Here is a 22,514-nt window from a genome sequence, read left to right as displayed (position 1 = left end):
TCCAACCTCTAAAACCTAGGTGGATTAGACACCAACTAAGCTTGAAGAAGTATTAGTACTTCCTTTTCACCAAGGCCCATTTCCTTTTCAAAGTTCTCATTGGTAAGAACTCTCTCAAGAGGATCAATCATCCAAACACTTGGGAGTCTTTCCTCTACCAAATCATCAAGAATGTCCCTAGACTGAACAAAATTGATAGTAGAAAAAGAAATAAGTTTTTTTCACAGAATCAAACAAATTAAACACTACTTTTTCATCACTTAAACAAAGGGTGAGTCTACCAGGCCTAACTTCAACCACTAGAACACAAGTATTCAGAAAAGGGCATCCTAATATGATAGGGACTTTTTCATCTTCCTTCATGTCTAAAATAACAAATTTTGCAGGGAAGATGAATTTATGTATGTTAACCAAAACATCCTTTATCACGCCTCCAGGATAAACCACTAAGTGATCCACAAGGTGAACAGTGATATTAGTGGGCTTAGGTTCCCTCAGCCTATTTTCTAAAAAATGAAATAAGGCATCAAATTTACGCTAGCCCCTGAATCACACAAGCATTTTCAAAATAAGATTCTCCTATCATGCATGAAATTGTGAAACTCCCAAGGTCTTTCAGCTTCAGATGAAGCTTCCTTAAGGAAACAACAAAACATTCTTCATTAAGGCCCACAAATGCAAAATTTGCTAACTTTGTTTTATTAGAAAGTATTTCTTCTAAATATTTGACATATTTTGGGATCTATGAGATAACCTCAACAAAAAGAATGTTGATGTCCAATCTCTTCATTATTTCAAGGAAGTTTTTGAAGTACTCATCTTGTTTCAAATTTTTTACCCTTTGGGGGAAAGGAATATTTACCTAAGGAGGCCCCAGTACCTTCTTTTCCTCTACTCCTTTGTCTGGCACCAGGCTCTCTTCAGTGAGAACCTCTTCTGTGGTATTTGAAGTAGACTCCTCTTTTTGCTTGAAGTCCTCTTTAACCTTTTTGCTTCTTATCTTGATAGCTTTAGCATCTTCCTTTTTTGGATTAGTTTCAATTTAAGAAGGAAGTGTCTTAAAAGCCCTTTGTGACAAGAGAGAGTGTATGGAAGAAAGTTGGGTCTCCACAAGCTTCATGCGCTGATCATTTTGGGAGATGTATTGAATCAACGCTTCTTGCGCTGATCATTAAAGTCTCAATTTGAATTTGTTGTCCAAATCTAGAAGTAGTTGTTTCATCCTCCACTTGGTTAACTGTTATCTTCATGATTCTCTTATCCTTGGAGTTGTTGTAGGGATTGGAGCGCATGTCCTCTATGATCTTGATGGCATCAATTGGTGGCTTCATCATCATATTGCCTTGACATGTAGCATCAAGGCTTGTCCTATTGTGGGAGGGCACTCCACCATAAAATATGTGCATTATCCTCTGCTGGTTGAACCCATGGTGTGGACAACTTTTGAGCAACTCCTGGAATCTTTCCCATGCTTCAGACAAATTCCCTTGAAGCTTATCGATATTTATCACAAAGAAGCATCTTTAAAGGAAATCACTAACATTAGGTCTAGTTGGTGATATTATTCTCTAGAAGTTCACTAAGCTAATCCCACGCTTTCCCATTTAGAGAGAAGGGAAAAATAGCTATCCTTATGTACTCCTTGTTGATGTTGGGTTGTTTGATTGTGTCACACAACCTCAAGTGCACCATGGGGTCCTTACAAGTAACTCAGTTGATATCAAAACCAAAGGACTAATCAAGTTCCCAAAATAATTTATATTGTAACAAAGCAATTGAAGGAAGAATTTGAAATAAGATGTGATTGTTGAGTAATTATCTAATGCATAAATTGAATCTAAACAGGCAAGATAATGTGAAAGATAAGATAAGATGAATATTTAAGGATTATGATTTCACACTAACCAATTCCCCTAATTCTAATGCTAACAAGATTTTTACAATTGTTAATTGTCGATTTCCCAATGTCAATAAGCCAATACAATGGCCTAATAATGCTCTTTGCTTTAAACAATACTCAATTGATAGTTGATATATTAATTTAAACCAAAGGATTAAGTACATTGATGAGGGTGATTAATCAATTTCCTAATCAACCTACCAGAGATTACCCAATCAGTTTGGCCATATAGTTTAGTATAAAACACTCATTTCCTAGAGCTACCAATTACATGCAAAGAATCACTACTATGCAATTGATTATGTATTAGAATATATGTTTCCAAATAGAAATTGAAAGCAAGGAAGAGAATAAATTGATTGAATAACATCGAGAATCTCATTAAATCAAGAAAAGGGTTCAAGGTAGGTTATATCATAATCCTCGAACTTGGGAGACTAGCCACTCATAGCCATTAATAAACTAGAAATCCTAAAAAGAAGTAGACATGCCAAGAGGATGAAAATTCGGATGAGGAACCTTCCAAATTGTGATCTCCATGCTTTATTGGGGCTAAGGATTCTAACACAATGCTCTCGCTCTCTCAAAACTCAAAAATTGTAAACAAATAAAAGACTCCCTCCTAAGGTCTACAAAGAAACTATTTATAGCCCCAGGTTAAGTTATTGCCAATGCACTCTGATCACTACTGTGATCAACCCATCATGGTTGTGATGACTTTTCGTACTCAGTTCCACGCTTGGTCGTGATCAAAGGATCACGGCTTGGATGATCTTCACTATTTCCGACTTTGGGCTGTGATCAAACCATCACGACCTTGGTGACTTCCTGGCTGATAATGACCGTGATGAACAGATAGATTCTTCACTTTGTCATTTTGGCCTGTTTTGAGCTCTTTTTCTCACCAAATGCCACATGATCACCTATTTTAGAAATCTAACAAAAAGCCATGAGTTCTACCAACAAATTGTATCTTAATTGCATGCAGTAGGCCTAGAACTACAAATAAAAAGGTGATCAAAATTCAGTTTATCACTTTTCCAGCTCCACTTTCTTCATCTCTGGATGAAGAATATGACTCCTAATATTACCTTTCTCCTTCCAGACTCGATTGCAAGTCTGCCATTTCCAGAACATTGTATCCTCTAAATCCATGATACAGTCTGGTGTGAAGATTGTGATGCACATGGGTGTATGGTTGCTTATGAACAAATGGTCTTGAAGGTAAGATTCATGTTGTTACTTGTTGTTCAATTGGCTTCATCAATCTTTTCTCAAGCATGTGAAAGAGTTCTGAGACCCTAATAGGATTTTAACTTGTCACCATTATCTTCCTTACATCTAGATGTTCCATCATGACTTCGATGGAGACAAATTTTAGTGCTCCATATATCTCTTCTAAACGTTTGAGTATGTCTTCATCTACTATATCAAATTGAACAACAATGAACTATTCATTAGCACCAAACACTGGCCTTGGACGAATAGAAGTACTTCTAAGGTTTGTCTCAATAACATCATCCTCGGCTTCTACAAGAACTTCTTCAATAGCTGGCTGAAGCATGGCCACTTTAAGAGCTTCCTTTTTTATAGGACCCATGTCTGCAAGAGTAGTGGTAGCTTCTAGCTCTACTTGTCGATGAGTAGCATCCAAAAACAAAATATGAGTTGCATGTTCTACTGCAGATTGAACTTTCTCCATAAACTTTCTCAAATCCTCCATCTGAGCTTTCTTCCTCTCTTGTTCAGATTGTGCATGTATAGATTGAACAATAGAACCTTTGGGCAATGGCTCACCATCTATCTCCATCATGGTAGCCTTCTCGACACTCTTCCTTTGCTCTTCCTCAATAGACAGAGTCTTCAGAGATTCCAAAATAACATCATCTTGAATTTCTCTAGATACCTTGCCTACCAAGGCAGCAAGCTTGGCATCTTCAACTAATTTCTTTTTGTTCTCCTCCTCAGATAGTTCATTCATATACGTGAGCACTCCTTCTTCTAACTCAAAGGCCTCCTTCTTTTCAAGTATCTCATCCAACTTGGCCTTTTTACGTGCTTCATTCAAAGACTACTTCTTGGACTTAGCAAATGCAACTTCTGTTATCCTCAAGGGAGATGAAGCTAGTTTGGGTGAGACTTCAAAGGTCTAAGGTGGAAGGTCTAGGGAGGGTAAGGGTTGAGGTGTAGGGCTTTTAAGAATCACATCATTAGATTCTTGGTTCTTTGGAGGTGAGGATGATTGAGTTTTAGATGGTGAGGGAGGTGTAGGCTGAGGTTAAGGGTGTTTGATTTTTACGATTGGTCATTTAGTTGATGGTCTAGATTTAGATTCAAACTTAGAGTTTGGAGCCTTCCTCTTTTGGGTGGTTCTAAGGTCTAAGGGTGGTTGTTTCTTTAGCTTTTTGGGTGGGTCTAAAGGGTTAGGTTCAAATGAAGGTGGGAGTTTTTTTTTTTCTTTTTGTGAGTAGTTTGGGCTTGCTCCCATTGTATCTGTTGAGGCGCAACTTCAAACTCAACATCAACAAGTTAATCCCAAGTTCCCATTGTCTGACCTACCATAGACAGTGGTTCTTTCTTAGGTTCCTTTGTTCGAACTCTAGGATAGTCCCAAACTTTATCGGAAAGTTTACCGAGTCGTTTAAGTAATAATAAAATGGTAAGAAATCGAGTATCGAACTCAGGGAACTTGTTTCATTTGGTGAAGTTTCATTCAACAAGCAGGCATTGTTATAAAGCCATGTAGATAGAATTAAATCAAAGATGTATGTGCTGTAAATCTAAAAGGACTACAAATACGCTTATCAAAATGGGAGAGAAAACAAATGATTAAAATGTTGGGTTCTTCTACTAAACGCTTGATGTAATTAAAATATTTTTCTCTATTTAACATTATTTCTACATTCTATGCTGAGGACTAAAATACCAAACACCGATTCCTCGCGTGAATGGACTAATTCTAATTAAACCTCGTTCTCAGATATCTCGTCGAACTTAGCCTAATCGAACAACATTACAATCATAGCATATCAAAAACTAAAACCCAGCACTCTATGTCTAGCAATGCAGTTATCTAGCCCTGCTCTATCCAATTCTAAGGATTAATACATTTTCCAATACTAAAAATCCTAACTTTACACACCAATGGGTGATCAGACCAAAAGCATGCAATAATTAAGTGCAGATAGAAGCAATGAACACATAAAACAACTTTAAATAGATAGTTAAGACTTTACATCAAGTTCCAGCAGATTTCCCCAACAGAGATACTTAGCTTTCCATCACAAGGCAAAACCTTTCAGCTACAAGATGAGGGTTTAAGAAGAAAATAACAAATTACACAATGGTGGGGATGTCTCCTCCACTTGTAGGAACCTAGAAATTACTCCTAAACCTAAGATCCTCTTGAAAGCTAAGGTTTTTTAGCTTCCTTGCTCTGTTTTTTCCCTCTATTATGCTTTCTCCGTTGTAATCCACACTCTCTATGATTTTTCCAACTTCAGCCTTAAAAAGGGCTTTCTGTCCTTGAAGGCTCGCTTAGCACCATTTTCGCGCTTAGCGTGAGTTAGTGAATATCTGCTGACCGAGCTGGGCGCGCTTAGCGCAGGAAGAGACAAGCGTCTCACTGAGTGAGATGATGACGCGCTGAGCGTGCAGATGCTTCTCAGATTCTCCTCTAGATTCTCCCAACTCGCTAAGCGCACAAGCCTTACTTAGTGAGACCCCAGCTGCTAGCCTTCACAAATTTCATCCTTTTTACCTGAAATTGAAGTTGAAACACATTAAATTCACAATGTTGGGCATTTCTACTGAACAAAATTAAGCTAAACCTAAAAATATGTACAAACCTACAAAAAGAACCATAAATTGGGGAAAAGACAAACATTTTATAACACTTTTCTATACAAAAGTTAGTCGTAAATGACGACTAACAAACTCCCCCAAATTTACAATTTTGCTTGTCCTCAAGTGACAAATCACAACGGTTATTCTAAATTGTGTTTGTTTCCAAGCATTCAATAACATGACACAAGTGGCATACAATACTTCAATCAACAACTTTTCACAAAATATGCAACTTTTCAAAGATATCAGCATGATAATTAAGCACACAAGTGAAATAAGCTAGCAGGCAAGACAGATATCAAGGAAGATTCAACAAGCCAATGCCTCACGGTCACTGTTTCTCTCAAGCACAAGTGTTTAAGGCTATTTCTCAATCAACAACCAACACAAGTCTCAATCTTTGCAATTCATCTCATGCCATATAGTTACAAACACACAAATTGAATCCGAAGGGCTTTTCTTGGCTTGTAATGAGGCTGGGCTGCAAACAAAATGTGGTTTTTCTAGGATGCAAAAGTCTTAAGTTTTAGGAGAGCATTCATCCTTAGATCAACCCTTTTTCTGTTTTATTCCAGCTTCAATTACATGCCTTTTTCATTTAAGGCACTTAGCTTTGACAACAGCACACACTTAGCTTTTATTTTTTGGATTTATTTCTTCTTATTCATTTTTTTATTTTAATTTTAGTAGCTTTTACTTGCTGCTTATTGATTTTGTTGTGTGTGTTGTCATCTTCTTACCACAATTGTTGTCACCCAATAAACTCCCCCAAATTTGGGACAAATTTGCCTTGAACTATGATGCTCTCCTACAACCTAAGACAAGGTAGATGGAGATTACAATTTATAGGCTCAGGGTTCTAGTTAATCAATCAAACTTTCAGCTCAACATGGGTGCAAAGTATAATTCATTCAGGCACAAGGTAAGCTTTTTGGCTAGGTAGTTGTTTCAGTCAATCATGACCTTCATCATCTTCAAACTCATGCATTCATTTAGTAATTAGAGATTCATGCAAAAATCAGTACCCAATGTTAGTCGTTCTCTCACATTTAAAGATCACACATTCACCGGGTTGTGGCTAGTGATTACCTTCGTAATCAATCTGTCAAACCAACTAACATTTTCAACCATGTATCTAATCCATGTTCTTTCTCTTCTAATTACTGAATACTTATTCAAAGCATATGATCTACGCAGTACAATTCACTCAATTCATGCCATTGATCAATCCAATTCATTCAACAAACACAAGATTTTTAAATCAAATCAAACCACTGCAATAATAATAAAAATGCAAACTGTTCAACGAGCTTTCAAAATTTTCTAACTAAATAACTAAACATAAAAACTGTACTAAAAACATAAACTGAAAATAAAATGTATCTAAAGCAGAAAAATAAATGAAAATCCTATCAACAATCATCCGGAGCAGCAGTAGGCTCGTCCTGAGCTGGTGCAGGCTCGCCATAAGGTAAAGAAGGAGTATCCTGGGCTGGTTGTGGTGTCTCATGTGCTGCTGTAGGCCAAGGATCCCAGGTACTCTATGCCGCCTGAAGATCTGCTGCATAATCAGTGTCCTCGGCACCTTCTTCACCCTCAGAGACCTCTACGATAGGTGAAGTAGCATGTAGAGTGGCCTCATGAGCAACCTCTGGCTCTGGCTGAGGCTCCTGGGTTGTGGAAGCCTCACCTCCCCCCAAAGGAGAAGGCTGGACTCTTGGCCAAGCCACCTGTGCCATGAACTCATCCATGCTGATAAAAGGCCAATGTTGAGTCGAGTCATGCATACTCTGCATCACCAGGCATAAGCCACGGTGGATGCTTTGCAACATAGGAATGGTGACCTTGGAGCATTGGCACTGGCATGATGATGATGGAGCAAACGAAGCTGGTGAATGAGAATAAGTAGGAGGAAGTGGTGGTGCTGAAGTAGAAGGGGCTAAAGCCGGAGAAGGAGCAGGTGCAGAGGAAGCAGAAGCAGGAGGAGCAGCTGAAGATGGAACCTCAGATCCTCGAGCCTGTGCCTTGCGAGTCCCTGGAAATTTGATCATGAGATCGTCCAGGTTCTAGCAGTTCTTCTTAATGTATGCCAAATTAATGGCAAGGCTGAGGAACTCGAAAGTCAGAGAATCTGAGATGACTCCTCTGGCTATGCACAATGCTGAAATCAATGCAGGAAAACCAAGCCTGCAGGAGTTGAACTTGGCCATCTGTGACATCTGGTGTGAAATGAGGAAGCCCACGTCCATGTCCATCTTCATAACCGGCCCATAGACTAACCTCGCCCTGTCCATATTAAAATCAGACGTGTGAGAGGTGGGGGCGAGGTTGGAGTATGAGAGCACACTCCATGTCTTGGCCAAGGTAGTCAAGTCCTTCCTCAGGAGCCTCCAGGGCGCTCCTTCAACATTAAGAACAAATCCATGTCCTAGAATACAAAGCTTGGAGGCAAGCTCCTGAGGGTGTGTCCACGCCCTACAGAAAATAGAATATGAGGGGTACTGCTCCCCTGGCAGAATGACTGGTGGTGTTTCCCAGAAAGCATTCAACAACGCAGCTTCAAAATTTATTAGCTTCCCTCTGACTCGAATCTGTTTTGGTGATTTATCTTCTGGATCATACAGGTTCAAGTAAAATTCTTTAACTAGGGCCACATCGATGTGCCCATCCATATGCTGTGTCAGCGCCTTATGCCAGTTCCGCCGGATGAGCTCTCGCCTGAACTCATCGTACTCAGTCACGAAGAGGTTAATGTTCCTCTCTGGAAGGATGTTCCAGGAGTGAATGTTCTGAGAATAACACTCCCAAGCAACCTCGAAAACAAACCGGGTGGTATCATAGAGTTCCCGAGGTTGGGAGGCTGTGGATTTCCTCTTCCTGGAAGCCATCTGCATCAAAAAAGGAGCACAAGAATCAAGTTAGAAAGGTTTTTATTTCAACTGAAAACAAAAAAATAAAACTGAAAAGTACACTAGGTGCTTAGCGAGACTGACTCGCTTAGCGCACAAGGCGCGCTTAGCACGACAACACAAAAACAAAGACTCTAGCTAAGTGAGACACACTCGCTTAGTTGAAACAACACAGTGGTTAAGCGAACATGGCTTGCTAAGCCTTATTCTCTAACAGAGAGCTAATTGCGCTTAGTGAGACAAGCTCGCTTAGCGCGACCCACTAAACAGGCTTAGTGCCAGTAGGCGCTTAGCCCACACAGACCTCTGGAACATAATTGGCTTAGTGAGCAGGCTTGCTAAGCCCAATTCCAAAAATAAATAAAACAGAGAAGAAATTGCGCTTAGCGAGCAGGGCTCGCTTAGCGCATGCACAAAATCACAGAAAAACAAAAATGCCTTGGGCTTAGCGAGATTGACTCGCTTAGCCCAGGCTTATTCAGCCAACAGGGCTGAGTGGCTTAGCGAAAGGACTCACTTAGCCACCAACAGAAGACAAAAAGACTCTAAGAGTTTGTCCTAACAAACTAACTCGCTAAGCGCAGCATGCTAGCTAAGCGAGTTCATACCAACTGAAAATAAAAATAAAAACTGGAAATTTAAATACTCACTAAGCCCAAGTGCAGTGGCTTAGCGAGTTCATACGAACTTTCAACATATGCACAAAAATGATGAACACGCTTAGCGGGACAGGGCCGGCTAAGCGAGTTCATCCAAAAACCCAAAAAATCAATAGAAATTGATGAACTCGCTTAACGAGCAGGCTCGCTTAGCAAGATCATTGAAAATTCCAGAAAAATTGGGGCTTCTCAGCCTCTCAACACAGGCCCCTATTAGGCCTCAAAACCTAATCAAAACACAGTAAAATTATGTACATTGTGCATGAAATAAAACCCCTAACAGCATGCTTACTAACAACTAACCTAACAGCAATAACATCCAACACAAAATCAAAACTTTAAATAGCTATAGTAGTCTTCTATCCTAAGGTTCAGAACAAAAATTTAAAAGTAGAAAAATGAGGAATACTTACTTGGATATGGAGAAGATTAATGCACAGGAAGCAACAAAAGCAGAGGAGGATGAATGCACAATGCAGAGAGTGCAAGGTACAAATGCTAAGGTAAAATGAGAAGTGAATGCATAAAGGAAACTGCCTAAGGGAGTTAAGCCTTATTGTTGGCAGTTTCGGCTGCCTCGCTTAGCGCAGGTCACTCGCTAAGCGAGCACTCAATGACTTTTGAGTTTTCAGAATTCAAGCTCACGCGCTTAGCAGGTAGACTCGCTTCGCCCAATTCGAAAATATGGCATTCCAGAGAAAAAGTTAGGCTTAGCGCGAAGGGTCGCGCTTAGCGAGTTCTGCAGCTCTGATTGGTTTGCAACTCTCGCTTAGCGGGCCATGGCCCGGCTTAGCGAATAAAATGATTCCTGATGCAGTAGTGGGGCTGGCTTAGTGAGTGGCTCTTGCTTAGCGCAATTCCAAACCCGAGAGGGATTTGGGCTTAGTGGCTGACCCGCTAGGCGCAATTCAAAATAAGGTCCAACAGAGAAGGAATTGCGCTTAGCGCACCGTGGGCACTTAGCGAGATGTAGTTGTGCGCTTAGCGAGATGACTTGCTTAGCCAAATTTTAAAAGATGAAATTCCAGATAAGTTTTTGGCCTTAGCGCACAGGGCTCGCTCAGTGAGACCTCTTCAGCCAATGAACAAGGGTTAATGCGCTTAGCGCGAGAAGTGACTCGCTCAACACGTGAAGGATCATTCGCTTAGCGCACGTGGCGCGCTGAGCGAGTGGATGACGGAATTTTTTTTTTCTAAGTGTTTTCATCCACAACTTCTAGAGAAGCTTGATCAACCCCATTTTCAATGTAAAATATGCTGATTAATCATTCAAACAATCACAACAAGTATTCCCAAACTAAATGCAGTAAACATAGAATTAAAAAGGACTGGGTTACCTCCTAGCAAGCGCTTGTTTAGTGTCATTAGCTTGACGCATCTTACTTTATGGATCAGGGTTAAACTTGGTTCCAACCTTCAAATCCTGCTCCTCCTCAACTTCATCCATCACATAACAGACATTTTGGTCCAACAACAGCTTTTCTTCCTCAAATAAGTCGAAGCTGATCTTCTGATTATCAATACCCATCTCCAGCTTCTTCTTTCCCATATCTACCACACAGCTGGCAGTTAACATGAAAGGACGTCCCAAGATCAAATGGATTTTAGAGCCCTCTTCGATGTCCATTACAATGAAATCAACTGGGAAAGTGAAATGCTTTACTCGAACCAAAACATCCTCAATAACTCCATAGGATCTGGTAGCAAAACGATCTGCTAATTGAAGTGTCATCATGGTTGGCATAATTTCCAACTCTCCTAACCTCCTGCACATAGAGAGTGACATTAAATTTATACTAGCTCCCAAGTCAATGAGAGTTTTGCCAACAGACACATCACCAATAGAGCATGGTATAGTGAGACTTCCAGCATCTTTGTGCTTTGGTGGAAGGATCCGTTGAATTACTACACTACAATTCCCCTCCATAACAATGGTTTCACTATGTATGTACTTGCTCTTTTTGGTTAGCAAATCTTTCAGGAACTTTGAGTAGAGTGGCATCTGTTGTAAGGCCTCTCCAAAGGACATAGTAATCTCCAATTTCTTGAAGATATCAAGGAACTGAGCTAGGTGTTGCTCCTTGTCTTTCTTTAAGGGTACCAAGGGATATGGCACCTCTCTCCCTTTAGCTGGACTAGCCTTTCTTTTCTTTTCACAAGCCAGCTCACTCTTAGTTCTTCATGCAGGCTTTCATATAAAGCCATGTAAATAGAAGATGACTCTGATGAACAAGGCTCCTCTAGAATTGGTACTTCCCTTTCTTGCAAGATTTTTCTCCGTCGTTCTGCGTTGTTTCTTCTGCAAGTAGCTTCAATCTCCAAGTCCAAATCAACTAAATCACCTGCAGAAGATCTACGGTGCATACAAAACACTAGCAAGAATAGTGGTTAACCAATTCAAGAGAAAAACAAATTCTACACTAACTATATATTCACAAAAACAAATAATTGAAGAATAAAGAATTAATGCCTACCAACTGAACTAGACTTCCCAAATGGAAAGAAGTTCCTCGGCAACGGAGCCAAAAACTTTGTTCAAACTCTAGGACAGTTCCAAACTTTATCGGAAAGTGTATCGAGTCGTTAAAGTAATAGTAAAACGGTAAGAAACCGAGTATCGAACTCAAGGAACTTGTTTCATTTGGTGAAGTTTCATTCAACAAGCAGGCTTTGATATAAACCCATGTAAATAGAATTAAAACAAAAATGTATGTGTTGTAAATCTAAAAGAACTACAAATACGCTTATCAAAATGGGAGAGAAAATAGATGATTAAAATGTTGGGTCCTTCTACTAAATGCTTGATGTAATTAAAATATTTTTCTCTATTTAACATTATTTCTACGTTCTATGCTGAGGACTAAAATACCAAACACCGATTCCTCGCATGAATGGACTAATTCTAATTAAACCTCGTTCTCGGATGTCTCGTCGAACTTAGCCTAATCGAACAACATTACAATCACAGCATATCAAAAACTAAAACCCTACACTCTATGTATAGCAATGCAGTTATCTAGCCCTACTCTATACAGTTCTAAGGATTAATACATTTTCCAATGCTAAAAATCCTAACTTTACACACCAGTGGGTGATCAAACCAAAAGCATGCAATAATTAAGTGTAGATAAAAGCAATGAACACATAAAACAACTTTAAATAGATAGTTAAGACTTTACATCAAGTTCCAGTAGAATTCTCCAGCAGAGATACTTAGCTTTCCATCACAAGGCAGCAACTTTCAGCTACAAGATGAGGGTTTAAGAAGAAAATAATAGATTACACAATGGTGGGGATGTCTCCTCCACCTGTAGGAACCTAGATATTACTCTTAAACCTAAGATCTTCTTGAAAGCTGAGGTTTTTTAGCTTCCTTGCTCTGTTTTTTGCCTCTGTTATGCTCTCTCCGTTCTAATCCACAGTCTATGATTTTTCCAACTTCAGCCTTAACAAGTACATCCATAGTGACAACATCATTGTGGACGGAAACTGTAGTGCCGTAATTCAACACATCCTACTCAACAAACTGATCTAGACCCCTTAATAGTTAGTAAGCAAGCATGGTAACATTCTCAAAAAATAGTACTATATGGGAGTTTCTTAAAAAAATTTCAACCATGCTCTACCAAAATAGAAAAGAAAAAAAAACCTCATAATCATTGACTTAAAAGAAGCAAGAAAAGGAATCCCCCAAGTAACATGGTGCAGAAGAAGATAGTAGTAATTTATAAAAACAGGATAATGGTTAACGCATTGGCTACCATTGTTTTAAGAGTTATACGCCATGTATTATTTATACTAGGCTTAAATATCATTCTAGTTCCTGTAAATATGAAAGAAAAAAAAAATATTTTAGTCATTGCAAAAAAAAAATTGTAGGTTTTAGTCATGGGTTGGTGTACGGGTCAATTTGATCCTTTTTGCTCTGTATTTAAATAGATCAAACCAAGCTAGCTTCTTATTAAATGGACCACATTTGGCAATTGCTTCCAGAAACTCCTTAATTGCTTCTTGCACCTTTTTAACCTTCTGGAAAGCCTAATCTGTTTAAATTCAGGATTAGCCTTTCCAAAATGTAGCAAATGCTTACATTCGGGAGTGGCTAATCCAGAATGTACTTATGTAAATTGCATTCTGAAATGGGGTGTAGGAAGCAAATCCGGAGGTACAGAAAGCAATTGCCACCACATTTTTGCCTTGTTTGTAAAATTGGACAGGCTAATGCTAATGAACTAGCCTGTGGACCCAATAATAAAAAATTGGAAAATAGAAAGAAAAAATTGTAAACTGAAAAATTAAAATGATAAAAACTGTAAAATATCTAACATAAGATTAATGAAAAATATAAGAAAATATACATTTATACTAAGTCTTATAAATGAGATGTATATGGAAAAGGCTATTGTGCCCATGCTCCAGTTGTTGACATGTGCCCAATTTCTTGGCTTTTTGCACATTTTATACCCCTCCAACTTTGCTTGATTTTGTGCCACCTCGCTGCCATGTGTCTTGCTTTGAACTTTTTTTCTGCTGCCAACTCCACGTATCATTCTCAAACTGGTGGATTTCAACTTCTGTTTAATTTTGCTTGATAATCTGTCTCAAATCCTAAATCTTTCTCTTTCCTCTGTTTATCTCTTTCTCTTTCTTTTTTTCGAAAATTGAAATTTCCCCGGAATGCTGAAGCCACCCGGTTTTCGCAATGCATTCTCTCTTCTTCTTCATCATTTGCTGCTCGCTTTGGTCTCTGCACGAGGATCTCACAAAACCACTTGGAACACTCTCACCAGTTGGTGTTGTTTTCGGGCATTTCCGCTTCAGGCTTTGGTTGCTCCACGTCATTTTGGCCTTGCTTCGTTGGTTGACAGGTGCATTTTGTGCTTGCTTCATTTGTTGACACATGCCACAAAGAGATGAGATTTTTCCTCTGCCTTCATCTCAGACGTGTGCCATAGAGAGATGAGATTTTTCCTCTGCCTTCATCTCACCACTCTCCAATCTTCCATTCTCCCATCTTTTCTCCAATTGCGCCGCGCCGAATTTCTCGACCTTCACTTCGGTAATTTCCATCTTTTTTTTCGTTTTTTTTCCTCCCTTAATTTCATGCCTGTGTTGTTTTGCTTTTTAACGCTACTACGTTTCACTGATTTGATTGCCGCTTTCTTCGTGTATTCTTGGGTGTGGTAAAACGAAGTTTCTTTCTCGCGTTGAACCCTAATGTTTGCTAATTCGTGTTATTGTTGCTGCTGCACAGAGGCTTGTTTTGTGAGCACCAAATACGAATATGGATCACCACGAGGATGAAAGTAACAGCAAACAAGTTGATGAGGTTGCAACCATTCATCTTTTATTTGCTACTTTGTTTGAAATATGTTATATATATATATATATATATATATATATATATATATATATTCTCTTTCCTTGCTGAACACAAGCTTGGTTTTAAGGTTTTATGTGGGGCTGGGGTTGCTGATTAGTCTTTTTAAATTTTTGGGAATTTGTTTTAATGTAAAGGAATTGCATATTTTTCTTGGTATTTTTCTTTGGGTCGCAATAGCATTGAATGGTATGCTCATGTGTTGTATTATGCCAGGACATTGGCCCAGTAGTCTCCCAGCCTCATTCAACTTATGTACCCAACATCTATATTTTCTAATGAAATCTAATCTATCATGCAGGTTTTTGTCATTGAGAATATTCGTTGCAATGAACTTGAACTTCTTTTCGCTGTTTGGATCATGATGCTTGCATTAGAGATTGGAAATATTGGTATCCTATGAGTTGTTTTGGTCACAACTTGAGTTTTTAATTTCTTGCATTTGTGGTCATTGGTCAACATAATATCATAATGATATATGCCTCTATTTTGGAACAACATTACACAACAACTTGCTCTGGAGTATATTGGGTCATTTTATTTTATTTTTGTTTCATTAGAGAATCATTAGTCAGTCATCATATATTGTAATTAACAAGGCCTAAGTTAAGGTTCAGAGTGATATGGTTGTTGTTTCTCTCCCATCTTATCTTAAAGTTCAATTTCATTATTTAATCTCTTATTCTCTTTCAGGTATTATACTATACAATAGTGTTTTTTTTAAATAGGTTTTCTTTTGCATTATTCGGCTCATTATTTGTAATAACCATGATCAATAATCAACAAGGAGATTCACCAGCATAGATGCAGATTTAAATGTCCTGAAGAAGAGGATAGAGACGGTGCATTTGTAATAACCTTGAGTTCTTTTGATAAAATTGATGTTCAAAAACCTTGGACGGGTTGTTGGTGTTCTTTTTCCTGTTACTTTATTCTTTGAAATTAATGTTACTATTATTCAATACTTGATGCTTGCCCTTATATTGCAAAATTTGTGTGTAACTGCAACACATCGGCCTATTATAGAGATATTAGAAAAGGAAAAAAAGGTGTCTCTTTTTTATGTTAGTGTTATGCTTGGTATCTATGGGTTTGTCATTGCTTTTGATGGTAACTTATAGTTGGGTTGCGTGCATAAATCTTTCCATAAAGTCTACATGCTATTTGCATGTGTTGAAAATTACGCTCTAAACTTATGACCTTGGTTGAGACAAAGCAACAATAGACTTGGAGAGTTCTTTATTTCTCGATGATCTTGGATTTTGAACTCATTTTTTATTAAGTTGTTAGCCAGTAATTTTAATGAAGGGGAATTATTGTATCCTTTACAAAATAGGTGGGTTTATGATTGAAAGGAGCTAATGTATGCTTAATGTGTTTGATGCATGATAGGAACGTGCTGCTGCTCTAGCAGAAGGGCTACCAGCTCCAACATTATGCAGCAGTGGGGACGTTAGAGATTTAAACATAGAATACTTTAAATATGCTCATCAGCATGTATGAAATGAAATTTCATTTAAGCAAAGTCCTCTCCAATCCTTTGAGCTCTTTCGCTTTTCGTTTTTAGTAATATGTTACTTCCTACATTATATTGAATCAAGTATGTGCAAGTGTTTCTTCTGAATCAGTAAATAAGACTGAGCTTTTACAATGGAATGAATTATATGGAGAAGGGGGTTCACGAGTAAAGAAAGCACTCAGCTATTTCATGTGAGTTTTTCTATTGCTGACATGTCCCCCCCTCCCCTGTAGCCTCCATCTCCTGAAGCCTGCACATTTGTAGTTTTGCTAATGTTTATCACTTCCAAGGGTTTTCTGTTCAGCCATTTCATTTAGGTTTTTATTTATAAAGTTACTTTTATTACATTTGGGATGATGGGTTTTGAAAGGAGTTAAGGAGTAGAGCCTTCCAAAATTTTGGTATGTTCTGCTGCTTTTGTTTTGTTCCTCATCCCAAAAGGATGTCCTTTTATTTTTGTGCAAATTAAATAAGAGGGAGAGAGGGAAATAAAAAAAAGTGAAAAAAAGTGATAAATGTAATAAACAATGCGATACAAAGTAAAGAGAGAATGACATTGAAAAAACAAAATCAAAGTATAAATAAAATGAAAGAAAAAGTACGTGCATATATATTTATAATAATTTTTGAGCTTGGAACCAACCAAATTGTTGTTAAAGAGTGAAAGCAGCAGGCTCAAATGCTCTTTCATAACTAAAACTAACAAACATATTTACTTAATTATAAGAGAAAAAATAGTTGTGGTTGACCCTTCAGAACTTCCAAAGCAAACTTATCAAGGTTTAGCAATTCTTATCTACCAAAGGAATTAGCAGTTGTTTATATGTTTTGGCTATTCCTTTTATTAGGTATGCAATAGAGCATAGATGTGGAGTATTCAAGTTTATGATTGGGTGAATGAAGTTGTAATTTTGAGTAGGAAACTATATAATTTAGAAGCATTATGTTGGTTGCTTTGTTATGCAGAGAATCACTGAGGGACAGAACAAAGTGGTAATTACTTATAGAATGTGGGCTAGGCTCATGTCTTCAACAAATCAGCCTAGCTTTACGATTGCTAAAACTATCTCTGAAGAAAAAAGGGAAGAAGAAGCAAACGGCCATGTCCCTAAGTAAGGGCATTGTTCAAATAACCATTTGGCTTAGAAAGAAGTCGACAACATTTTTCACCCTGCTATATATGTATATGTTTATTGTATTCATTTTATCTTATATCAATTAGAAGCTTTGTTTGTCCTAGCAACCTGGCTTTGACCTTTGTCACAATTTACCTATATGACAAAGTTTTTGTGTAGCAGTTTAGGTTGAGTGACTCCATTATCAATAATCTAATTGATTGAATACATGTTTTTAGCTCATTAAACTGCTTGATTATCTTGAGTTATTGAGTGTAGGTTCTTTATAAATTCACTGCCAGTGACTACCTGCCTGGCATGTTCTGGCAAGGTACATGGCCATGGCGCTAGCTTCTAATTGATGATGAGTATAATAGTCTAATTCATTTGTGGTCTTCAAACATGACCTAACATAGGAACTTCTTATTGTAACGTTACTCCTCCTTTCATTCCAAAATCAATGATGTTTAATATTCTTTTAGACAGACTGAGAACATAAATATTCCAATAGAATTACTATTTACTAGGGAATAATTTTACCAAAATATCTTTATTTTTTTTCTTAACTTCAATAAATATATTATTAAGTCTTCTAAGAAAACATTATTTATCATATGATAAAATTAGAATAAATGTTTTAATATTTTATTGAAAAGTGATAACATCAAAGAGGTAATCTGGGATGAGATAATTTTTAATCAAGCTAACTGTGATTCAGAGCCAATCTGGGATTTATGATGTTACAGGGCGTGGAGCTGGAGTAAAGCTTTCATCAAAGAGTTTGATCCATCGTTATATGTATGGTGTATAGATACCCTCAATTGTTTACTCCATCTAAGGTAGATGCCAATGGAAAAACTGCAATTATGTAGCAGTAGTTAATCGGGAATATAGATTACAGAGGGTGAGTCTTTGTTTTGTATCCTGCAAGGGCAGCATGGCTACATCGAGACCTTTTATGAGTTTGGTTGTTTCATCACCAAACTTGTGCTTTTATTGTGTAATTTTGTGAAGGGTTTTGACACTTCTTGTGGCAGAACCTTTTCACTTGCTAATATATCTCTTTCATTTGCTGTGCAAAAAAATAAAATGAAAAGAGGCTGGAGGAGTTAAAAATGTAACAATACTTTCAACATCGATCTCTGCCTCCAAAATGTAAATATCTAGCAATGTTCACCATATGCAATTTTGAGTCTAATAATGCCATGCATGATCAATCTTGGAGTTTCTGTAAATGTTACATATGCATATGTCTATTTTCTATTCTCTAAACCTTGGGCCGCTACAAGCAACAAGAGTGACCATTCAACTAGCCAACACTGAAGCACTGCAATCCGAGTAGGAATTGTAGAAGACATTATGCTAAGTGAATGACTTAGTCTTTCCTGTAGAATATTTCTACATATTAGAAATGCAAGGAGACAATACCACAAGAATATATTAGCACCCCTTAGGAAACTGATTCTCATGACAACTAAAACAAAGATTGGCGTACAACATGAAAAGCTGTCAATGGAGATTGGCAAGGATATGAAGACCTTTAATATTTTACAAGCAATGATCCACTAGGAAAAAAAAAACATTATGTTTTTTCACATTTACACAGCTTATAAGTTTGCTTATAAGTTTACACTGCTTATAAGTTTGCTTTAATCAACATTCTACACATGAAATTTTAGTTATGTGCCAACCTTTTTTGTTTTGTTATTAGACGTTGAACAAATTTTCATGTATAGCATTGGCTGGGGTGTCCACTGAGTATCTTATATATGGATTTTCTGAAGGAGGTCTAGATGACATAAGAAAGGTTTATGCAACTTTTTACTTACTTACTTAGTGAAAACATTTGGAAAGCTCACATGGCATTGCCATTACTAATTGTGATTTTCTTAATTGTAGACAGTTGGATTTATTGCTCAAGGGCCTAGGCTTCACACAGAAGAAGGCAGATTCTCATGTTAGATGGCCTTTGCTAAACACGGTCTTGGTCTTGTGGAGGCATGAAGCAGCTCGAGGGAAGGTTGCTGAGGCCTTATCAATGGGAAAATCTATAGGATCCTGCATTGACATTATAGAGAATTCTATCAATGTTTCAGATCTCTTACTGAAGCTTTGACCCCCTTGATTATTCCCTTCTTTTACTCTAAACTCTGCTCACAGATATGTTGATTAATATTTCCATAAATTTTCATATGGTATCATTACCTTGCTCAAATTCGTATGAGTATTGACAAAATGAGGGTTTGCAAAAAAAAAAAAACTAATGCTTGCTAAATAAATAACCAGAGTTGTTATGAGACTTTTTCTTTTGTCACTTTGAAATCAAAGTGATTTCAATTTCAAGGTAAAAAAAAACAAATTTTGAAATTTTGTACTAAGTGTAGAATAAGAAGCTTTGTTCTCAAAATAACAATGTACAGTCAACTTAAATAAATTTCTCTGATGTTTTTGCACTCGTGGGAGAGTCCTAAAGCTTGATATGAATTCAAGAAATTCTGATGAGCTTCTATTGTGTGACTTGACATGAATGTGTTCTCTAGAAATCATTATATCATCTCATAAAGAAAAGAAATCTTCATATTAGCTGCAACAATCCATTTATGGAAATGAAAAAAAAAACAATAAATGTAAATGAAGATGAGAGAAGTTTATAATATAAAATAAAATATTAGTGGTACAAGGAGTTACTTTGATTGTGTAAGAAAAAAAAACAAAAAAATAGTTTTTGTGAAATTAAACGTATTAGTTTTTGGTTATTAAATCTTCTTTATTAATATTATGTCAAAAGCTTTTGTTTTCCCTCTAAGCCTGTAAATTTTTTTTGCTGGAACTCTAAGCCTATAAATAAGTACATTTATTCTGGAGATTTCCCTTTCTTTCCATTTCAAATCTTCTATCATCATTCCGAGATAAAAAAAATCCATAATAAAAATTGTGACATCATTCAAATTGACCTTAATAAATGTAAATGCACTCCAAAGGCATCATCGTACATGATGATGATGTTGAATTTGTTTAATCTCATCAAAATGTTAAAAGTGACGAACGAAGTCTATTCTTTTTTTATGCTTGATCGCGTTTATTTTTTTAAATAATTCTACCCAAACCATTTTTTATATATTACAAGCCCAAACAAATTTAATACACATTATTAACTTGAATATCACATGCCAAACATGCATTGGTGTTTTTTCGCATATGTTTTTAGTATTGTTCTTTAATTCATGCTCGGCAATTGCTTTTAGTATCATTATTTACTCGCATTTTAATTGTACAGTTGCAATCTCTTAAAATAGTTTCTTAAATTAATTTTAGAACGTATCTTTGAAAATGATTTCATACAGGTGGGATAAAAAAATAGAAAATGAACAATTTAGTTTTTTCTTAAATTTAGTGTTATTTTTTCCTTTTTCTTTCATTGGTTTTGCTTTGGAATTTTTTTGAAGAAATAAGGCTTTTATTTATATTTTTAACATACTTATCGATTAATTTTAGGAAGAACCTATAATTGTATAATTCTTAAATTATTTTTGTTAAGGGGAAATGTTTTTGTTTTCATGAGGAAAATGTTTTTAACACAATATAGAATGATGCATTGAGATGATTAGAAAGGAGCTATATTGGGATGATTAAAAGACCCAAATGATGCTAAGTATTTTTTGTTCCTCTAAATAGAAATTTTTAATTTCATCTTTTTTGGAATGTGACTTTTGTAAATAACATCCAAGTTTATGAGTTTAAATTGTTTTTGTTCTGTTATAACTTTAAACACTATAGCTAAAGTGAGGTATACTTCTTTAATTTTAAAGGATTTAATTATTTAGAGAAGATACATAAATATTCAATGTCATAAACATTCCAATAAATATTACATTTTAATTTATATTTTTCATAACTTTCTCTCTCGTATTCATTTCCTTTTCTATTATTTTCTAATTTTATACATTTATTCATTCTACCTTTCACAATTAACTAATTATACTTTCTTATTCAAATTCTTATTTAAATGTTTATCTAATTTACATTTTATCTATAGAAACTTCCAGCTTCTTGCCGCATCTTGATGTCTGCGGCCGGCATATGACAATTCAAAGAAGATTTGACCCTCATCTGCAATGGAACGTCGTTGTCATGTAGATGAAGTTACATTTTACTACAAGAGTTACGATAAAATTTAGATATTGGCTTAGTGATACCAAGTAAATTTTATTTGTATTTTCTTAATTTTACAAACAATGTTTTGTAGTTTGAACATCAACTTTATTATAAGTATTAAGCCTTTTTTGCTTCAAGAGTGTGTTTCCTTTTATATCTGTCTTGCAACAAAAAATCACACTTGCTAACTGACTAAGGAAACGACCCTGTGTATGCACGTAGAAGATTTGGACTTCCATTGCAGTGGAATGTTGTGGTCCTTCACATTGGAATTGGGCACAGATATGTTGTACAACCATGGTATCAATTCTTTGCGGAGAGTGATTTCTACCACGGCGATAAGGTCTCCTTCTATTACAGACGTAGGAATAAAATATGGAAAATTATCATCCACTGCAAAAAAAAAAACTGGGATGACAGTGACATTGATTAAAGTCAGAGAAGATAATATTGTCTATCTTTCTTGCTTTCATAAACAATTTTTCAACTATGTAAATATATTACCAATGTTTAATCAATTTTTATTTGCATATTAACTTTCATTTTATTTCTGCTTTGCAAAACAAATAAAAATACATGCGAAAAAATTTACAAACGACTCGTGTGTATGCTTATGTTATTATTATTATTATTGTTATTATTATTGTTATTGTTATTATTATTGTTATTATGTAGGCTCTGTTCTTCTATAGTTTCTTAATTTATTTCCTAATCAGAGAATAAATAAAAAGGATTAAGAAAGAAAATAAATTGGCAATTAGAAGACAAAAGGACTGGGATGATAGTACCACTGATTAAACTACCTTTTGTAGTTTACAATTTTTTAGAAATGTTTTTCAATGATGTACTTTGAACAATTAATTAATTATAAATATTAACTTTCTTTATAATTCACTTATGAATTTAATTTTAAGCCTATATTGCAATTAAAAAAAGCTCGCAAAGTAACTTAACAAATAAACCTAAAATCAAGTAAGGAGTATTTGTGAAAAAAATTACCCAAAATAGTCACTTTCAAAACATACACTTAC

At 36.3% G+C, this 22,514-nt stretch overlaps 2 protein-coding genes and 1 pseudogene across 2 annotated transcripts; 2 read left to right on the top strand and 1 right to left on the bottom strand.

Moving 5' to 3' along the window:
• The first annotated feature begins 1,422 nt into the window (after positions 1-1,422).
• On the top strand, positions 1,423-1,495 carry LOC114420817 (annotated as a pseudogene).
• A 9,203-nt stretch (positions 1,496-10,698) lies between these two features.
• On the bottom strand, positions 10,699-11,343 carry LOC114420539. Its single transcript, XM_028386408.1, has one exon. It carries the CDS (start codon positions 11,341-11,343, stop codon positions 10,699-10,701), a length of 645 nt encoding a protein of 214 aa, XP_028242209.1.
• A 3,255-nt stretch (positions 11,344-14,598) lies between these two features.
• Positions 14,599-19,444, top strand: LOC114420538. The gene is made up of 6 exons (XM_028386407.1): positions 14,599-14,643; positions 14,996-15,046; positions 16,087-16,191; positions 17,608-17,659; positions 19,065-19,135; positions 19,232-19,444. Exons 1-6 carry the CDS (start codon positions 14,599-14,601, stop codon positions 19,442-19,444), a joined length of 537 nt encoding a protein of 178 aa, XP_028242208.1.
• Positions 19,445-22,514: the final 3,070 nt, after the last annotated feature.

This window comes from Glycine soja, chromosome 7 (genome assembly GCF_004193775.1).
Source record: "Glycine soja cultivar W05 chromosome 7, ASM419377v2, whole genome shotgun sequence".
Lineage (NCBI taxonomy): Eukaryota > Viridiplantae > Streptophyta > Magnoliopsida > Fabales > Fabaceae > Glycine > Glycine soja.
Note: the sequence above shows the minus strand (reverse complement) of the source record. Positions and strands in the feature narration are given on the sequence as shown.

Coding starts and splice junctions, on each gene's coding strand:
- LOC114420539 (XM_028386408.1), bottom strand. CDS start 11,343: ATGTCCTTTGGAGAGGCCTTACAACAGATGCCACTCTACTCAAAGTTC.
- LOC114420538 (XM_028386407.1), top strand. CDS start 14,599: ATGGATCACCACGAGGATGAAAGTAACAGCAAACAAGTTGATGAG. Junction 14,644..14,995: donor ACAGCAAACAAGTTGATGAG/GTTGCAACCATT, acceptor TCTATCATGCAG/GTTTTTGTCATTGAGAATAT. Junction 19,136..19,231: donor GTCTAGATGACATAAGAAAG/GTTTATGCAACT, acceptor AATTGTAGACAG/TTGGATTTATTGCTCAAGGG.